This window comes from Falco cherrug, chromosome 1 (assembly GCF_023634085.1).
Source record: "Falco cherrug isolate bFalChe1 chromosome 1, bFalChe1.pri, whole genome shotgun sequence".
Taxonomy (NCBI): Eukaryota; Metazoa; Chordata; class Aves; order Falconiformes; family Falconidae; genus Falco; species Falco cherrug.
In genome coordinates, this window is record NC_073697.1 from 67718254 (window position 1) to 67725149 (window position 6896).

Below are 6896 nucleotides of genomic sequence, written 5' to 3' on the forward strand. Positions count from 1 at the left end.
TTTTAGACTTCCCATCTGGGAAGCAGCTGTCTTTCAGAGTACTTATTCCTTCTCAGAGTCCACCATTACCTTTATAATTAGTAGAGGATGCTTATTTAGAATATCTGAAAAGAGGGCCAGCTAGCTAAAGATGGAAGAGACACTTTGGATTTGTCTCTGTATTGCCGTGTTGTGTGCTCGTGGACTACTAGGAGTGCTAACGAACCAATCAGTCCTGTTTTATGGAATATTTATTAGACATTAGTTTTACAGTGTCTGGGTGGTAGAGTCTGTGAACGCTGAATGCGCAAGGACTTTGTGATCCGTGCTACCTTTCCAGTGGCTTTACAGAACCATTCCACTTAGACAGCAGGGTTGGGAAATACATACCTGCACTGGCATGTTTGAAAGTGCTTGGTATGCATCTTGGTGGATGATAGATATGTTGTAAGTTGCCTTCTTGTTGGGCTCATCAAAGCAAGGAAATGATTTCCGTGCATCTGTTGGCTCATGATCAGTAGCTGCAATGCTCCTTAAACAAACAACACATTGGCAAGCCTTCATTATATACCTTTTAAATCTTATCTGCAATTTCTAAGCATAATTTTTTAGCAATTTCACAAACCAAAGCCAGCTGCAAATATTTGTGTTTGTCCATTCATAGAAGCAGGTGACATCAGAAATGTACAAGCTAATATCGTATAGCCATGTGTAACATGTATACCTCAAAGTCTGCCATCAGCATCCTTTAGGTTTCACAGCAAAAGCTAAAGCAAATCGTTTATCATCAACTATTTTTAGGAGCCAGGCAGTAAGATAGGAATGACCCTTCATGGATGGTAAAAATTTTGCTCACCTTCCTGATGAGCTTTCCCACTGATTTATGTGCCTAAAATAAACTGCTGAAAGGAAATTAAGGTTCTGGTGTAGGGATGTTTACTTAAGTCACTCCATGTGTTGTTTACCCACTAGAGCATATCTTGGCTTGGAGTTTTGAACATCTCCTGAGAAGACACCTTGGAATTGCTTCAGTGCCCCTAAAATCTCATCCTGCTTGTGTTTCTTTTTCTGCAGTCACCATGTACAGTTTTCTGCTGTTATGCTTCCCTGATTCCATTAATGAAACTGCTGGAGAAAGCATGGAAAGTTCAGGTGAACATCCTACTATATAACTGGTGCTACGCTAGCCCTGTTGGGGAGTTTAGAAAGTCATCTGTTATGCAAAAAACAACTGGAGGAGTTAGACAATAGGGATCATGTAAAAAAATAAGGTGAAGTCTGTGAACGTTCATATCACGTGCTTGCTTCTCATAGTGACATCAGGCTCCCCCATTAATGAGCCGTACAGTGGCAGAGCATATTCTCCAGTGATTGATGGTGAAAGGGATCACAGATGCTCCTTCAATTAATCTGGAATGTTGAGCATTTTCTGACAGCACTTCTACAGCTGCCCCAACTATATTAAGGTAGTTTTTCTTTCCAAAAAGTAATTAAAAGTGTACATCATAAATTACAGATCTGCGGCAATCCTACAAGCTCACTTGACAACCAATTTTTCAATGTTTCTGTTGCCCTTGGCAATTCTCTGTGACGGTTAAATACTAAACTGGTCATTAGGAACTTGTAGCAGCAAGGGTCATTTACAAGCCTGATGGAGGTTAATATGTCTGGGTTCTTACCATTCATGTTCATTGGAATAGTAACTCAAAAGCTCACGGGCAGAAAGAATAATGAACATTCACCTTAACATAACTTCAGGCTCAACAGAGTTTCTTTTGCTTGGTAAATTGTTTGATGTCACTCTCTACTTTTTCTAGGACTTGAAAGCTATTTCACAATTAAGTTCACGTCAAGTCCCTGGAGCAATGCTTCACAGCTATTGCTTAAAAAATTGGCTACATATTTTGACACATTTATATTTTGTTCCTACAGAATGATAACACTATGATATTTCTGCTGATTTATAAGGTGACAATCCATCTATCCTCATATATTTGTAGAGGCAGACAGACAATAGCAGTGCAAAACCTTAGCACTATAATTCCTATGGGGTAGATGATGAGAACTCCAGGCTATGACATGCACAGAAATGGCACTGGAAACATGAAATTTTGTAATTTCATTTAAAACTGTATAATGTAGTTTTTAGATAAGATTTTCTTCACTGCTTAGTGGCTTCTGCCTTTCTGCTTGTTGTTGATGTCCAGACCTTTAAATATGAACTAGAGCTGACAGTTGTAAATAACATAGCAATAAGTGAAGATCTGGCTGAGACTGCATCCAGATGTCGCTCCTGAAATAAAACAGTGCTGCATGTAGAACCAAGATGAATTCCCCCCACCTTTTATTTTTTTTCCCAAAGCACAGGGTGTTAGTGCAAAAAACTCCCCTTGAGCTAATTAAAGCATTTTTCTCCCAATCTTTCCCTAAATTCAGATTCATTGCTGCTTCTAAGAAAATTTTGTCCTTGAGGAAGAAATCTAGGAGTTCTACTTCTGTACACTAAAGAATATTTTGCCTTTCCTTTATGAATTAAATCCTAAATGTAAGTCTCCCTGCTAGACATGTGCCCAGCTATCTTTTATAAGCCTCTTGTCCTCCTCTTACAGAGGACCGAGAGAATGCCTATAAAAGGGAAGCCATACCTTCTCACTAATAGTAGTGAAAAATCAAAACCAGCTGCTGTGAATTGTTTGTATTATCTGTAATATTAAGGAGGAAATACAAGAGGGTTTTAGCATGTTCTTTGAGAGGAACTAATGAGTTTTAAAGAAGCCATTACACTAGTCAAGGACTCTTGTGCTTCTTTCCCTAATATCTGAAAATAACACAATTGTAATATGTTTATGATCACTGCATCATGCAAAATAGAGAAGGACTGTTATTACCCTTTCACCAATGGGAAATTAAATGTGCAGACAGGCAAATAGCTTTACCACAGGATTTCAATGCTTATGGTTGGATTCAGGCATCCACAGGAGGATCTAGGTAGGTCTATGTCTAAAGCCTGCATTCTCCAAGCTTCTGCTTTCCTGCTCCCTACCTGCACATACGTGTCAATTTGAATAGTTGTGTTCCCAAGGTATCTCAAGATCCACTTCTGGGCATGTCCAAAAGCACCTTTGCCCTCATGGGGATTGTGTGATCTGTCTGAACAGGATTCCCAAAAGAGGCATTCTTCTCCCTAAGCCTCCCAAGGATACCAGACTTGCAGTCATGTTCAGCACAAGTCTACCTGTTTTCCACCAAATGTGGGAGAATAAAACCTAAGCAACAGCAGAGCCTGGACATGTGCCTAGTCTGTAAACACAAGGCATTATAGCAATGCTTTGGCAAACATTTGCCTTCACAGACACAACTGGGGAGCAGCTCAGCCCTGGGAGCTGACTTTCCAGTGTTACTAATTCTCTCTAAAGGTCCTGCTGCTTCTAACACTGCCCAGAAGGGATGGGGCAGCAGGTTAATTACATGTTGGCTCTCATTTTCACCTCAGCCCCCCTCTCTCTAACATCCTCTGTTAATAGACTTGCTTGACTTTCGCTGTTACCTGATCTGATTTGTATTTACTTACAATGTGACAAAAAAGGGAACTATTTGGGTTGAAATTTTCAAAGGGCAATGTCTGCTTCAGGCAAAGGCAAATTAAAAAAGTTAATTCCAGTCAGCATTGTTTTTGAGCAGAAAGCCAGGGGAAAATGCAGTTTTAATAAGTCATAAAATCCTTCTGCCATCATCCTTCCTCACCCCATACTGTCACCTACCCTCATGCTGCACAGCAGCAACTTGGCTGTAGCACTTGGCTGGTGGTTGCTTTCATTTCAAAGCTGTACTGGTAACTACCACGTACATTGCCTCTGCTACCCGCACAAACAATCTACCCAAATTTAACCACATGAAAAGCATTTCAGAAGTCACCATTCACTCCTTCTTATTAAAGCCCTTCTCAAGCCTAACAAAAAATCTCACATGCTCAAGTTCCTTTCTGTATTGAGAGTTTTCAGACTGCTGGCTAGGATCATCCTTGCAACTGTAGCTTCCAACATTCAAATCAAGGAGTAGGAACGCTCTCAAAGTGAGCTCACGTTTTCTGCTTTCTTTAGCTTATGAATTTCTCCTTTCTTCCTGATGTCAGATGCTTGGCCCTTGTCTTCCTACACTGTCTGGATCTGAAGGATGGACTCTCACCTATCCTGCTCTGTGACTCAAGAGACCTGTGTTCTGGTGCTGCTGTTCTGTTGTTGTGACAGATCTGGGGCAATTCATTTAATATCTAGGTATCCTTCATCAATAAAAGTGAAGGAACACACCTCAACTTAGAAAGATGCTAAGAGGTTACACTTTAAAAGTGCTGTGGGGATGTCAGATGCTCAAAGTATAAAACTTCCAAGTCAGAGGAATACTTGACATGGTAGATGGAGGAGAACAAGAGGGAAAGAGCTGGCTGGCATTCGAGTTGTTCTCTACATGGCTTCTTCCCAGATCAGATAACTATATTTAAGTATGAAAAATGAATGCTTGCTTTTTCTTCTGCTTCTTGGATTTGCTGCTGCTTGTGTCTGTCACTGCTGCTACTCCTCTGGTATTGCCTGTCAGCTGCTGAATGGAGCTGATGCGACTCTCACTCATGTCCCAGGAGGGCAAACAAGTGCCGTGAAAACACAGCAGTGTTTGTCTCCATGTTGCTGCTACAGGGCCTTGGAAAAGTCTAGCCAAGATTATCTTCTAGCTGTACAGGCTGGAATGAGTCACTGAAGGAATGTAAATATTGGAAAATAGATAAGTGTCCTCTCCATACTTTAACTGCAAAGAAATGCCTCTGAGCAGTGGGCAATGGCTTTTTCAAGATTCCACCCAGAAATAGTGCAAACCTGTGAAGTGGAATGGGTTAACTGAACTGGCAGAGGCTTTGTAATCTTTCAATAACTGTTGATATATTAAAAAGGAAGAGCTGGAGCACAAAAAATCCAAGTCAAAGATAACCGTCATCATTGAACTTTCCTACCTATAATTTAAACCAGCTGCAGGAGGGACAGAGAAGTTCTGGTTTGGATATTCCTCAGGCTTACAACATCAAGGAGGCAGAATGTCAAGAAAACTATCACAGGACGATTTTACACCAAAACTTACTTTGGGGAGTGACAGGGGAGAGTGATGAGACCTGTATCCTATTCAGTGTACTACAGAGATAAAAACAGGCCTCAATCCCTCCAGCTCTCTGAGGGAGCCATTTGTAAAGCTCAAAGGTAACCTAGGACCAGTATAGTTTGAAATTTTTTTTCAGAATAGTAATAACAAACCCCTCATCTCTCCAGCCCACGATCACTTGTCAACAGCCAAAGGTTTTTGAATACAGCATCTTCTTTAGGGGAATGAGAAAATTAAAGAACAGCCCAGAAATGTCAGCAAGTTGGTGAGAGACAAGACTTAAAAGCTGAAACTGGAATAGAGGAGGCCTAAGCAAGTAGGAATAGAGAGGAAAGTTTAATAAATAAAAGAAAAACTGCTTTACTTGATCTGTCCGTTCTCAGTGTAGGTGGTCCTATAAAACCCAACCAGGGAACCATTCAGCCAGCCTTGAAACTTCAGGGTGAGTATATAGGGATCACTTTCATTAGCGACGGAGAGCTCTGCTTCTGCCTTCATCACTATGTACTCTTGCGGCTTGTACCCAAAACAGTCGTTCAGAGCAATCACTTGTCCTGAGGATTTTCGGAGTGTGGGCATTTCTGTAATCTTGGTCTCTCGCAGGTGGAGCCATAGGTAGCTGGTAGATTTTTCCAAAGCAATAGAGATACTGACTGTCCCTGTGTAAATGTCTGTCTCCATTTCAGGCTTTATTTCCAGATCATAGTGGACAGGCTTGACATAAGTGGGTAGTCTAAAATGTCTCCAGTCTCCAGTCTCATCATTTTTAGGAGGACAGGGACCCAAATCCGCTGGGGGAGGAGGGTTTGTTGGTTGATCTGTTCCCCCTGAAGGTTGCTGAGATTCAGGTCTGCTCAGTCCCACGCCGAGCCCCACAGCAAGCGCTGCAGCCACCACGATGCCACAGATGACAGCCACATGCTTTGTCTTCATGCAGTACCTCTTGGACTTCTTATCTTCAAAATCCATGCCTTCCATCTCTGCTCCCGGGTCTGTTCTCAGAGCAAAACATTAACTATAATAGTCACTTCAGCACTTGCACTCAGTAAACTCAGCGGACTTAGTTTGTATTTTAATTGTGTAGATATAGCTGTTCTCTGCCCGTCTCCCCCACCTCGCTTTCCATGAGACACTCAATTAATTAAAGACAACATGCATTTGGAGGAAATGTGAATGATCAAAAGGAGTGCAGCTGGGCTGGGAGACCGAGGGAACTGACACAGAAGAACATTGTTTCTGCCGTGCTCCCCTTATAAGCTGCGCAACCCCACCCCCAGCCCCTCCTGCTCCGGCCTGAGTTAAATATAAAGCAGTACTATGTTAATCAGCAGTTAGGAAATGATCAGATGCCAAAGCTCTGTCAGCAGCTTTCAGAAAGAGTTTGCAGATAGACGTGTAACTGCTCCAAACCCTCAACCTTTGCCACTACCCCTGCTGTGTCTTGTTTGGTTTTTTTTTTTTTTTACTTTTTCCTCTTACTAGCAAAGATATCCTTGAACTTCCACCCTATAGTTTGTGAAATGACATCTCCAAAGTCTCAAAAATCCGGCAAAAATCACATACATCTTTCAAGGGCTTTTCAACTGTTTCCCCTCTTTTCTAAGCTCATTTACCTTTGCTGAGTAATTTGAGGCAGTCACGGGCAGAAGAATGCACAGTGGAACAATAAATTTTGATCACTGACTTCAAACTTTAAAACACGTCTAATTCCTCTCCCCCTCTCACAGGACCAGCTTTCCAGGAGGCTGCTCGTAACCATGCATGCAAGCTGG

The 6896-nt window shown here is 41.7% G+C and overlaps 1 protein-coding gene across 1 annotated transcript in view; it reads right to left on the reverse strand.

The window, feature by feature from the left end:
• ENPEP (glutamyl aminopeptidase) overlaps positions 1-6351 on the reverse strand; it is a 41241-nt gene extending 34890 nt beyond the window's left edge. Inside the window, exons 1-2 of the mRNA XM_005445980.4 lie at positions 5489-6351; positions 370-511 (exon numbers count right to left, since the gene is read on the reverse strand). Of these exons, the coding sequence (XP_005446037.2) occupies positions 370-511; positions 5489-6102 (756 nt within the window). The 5' untranslated portion in view covers positions 6103-6351. The remainder of the gene's footprint in view (positions 1-369; positions 512-5488) is intronic.
• Positions 6352-6896: the final 545 nt, after the last annotated feature.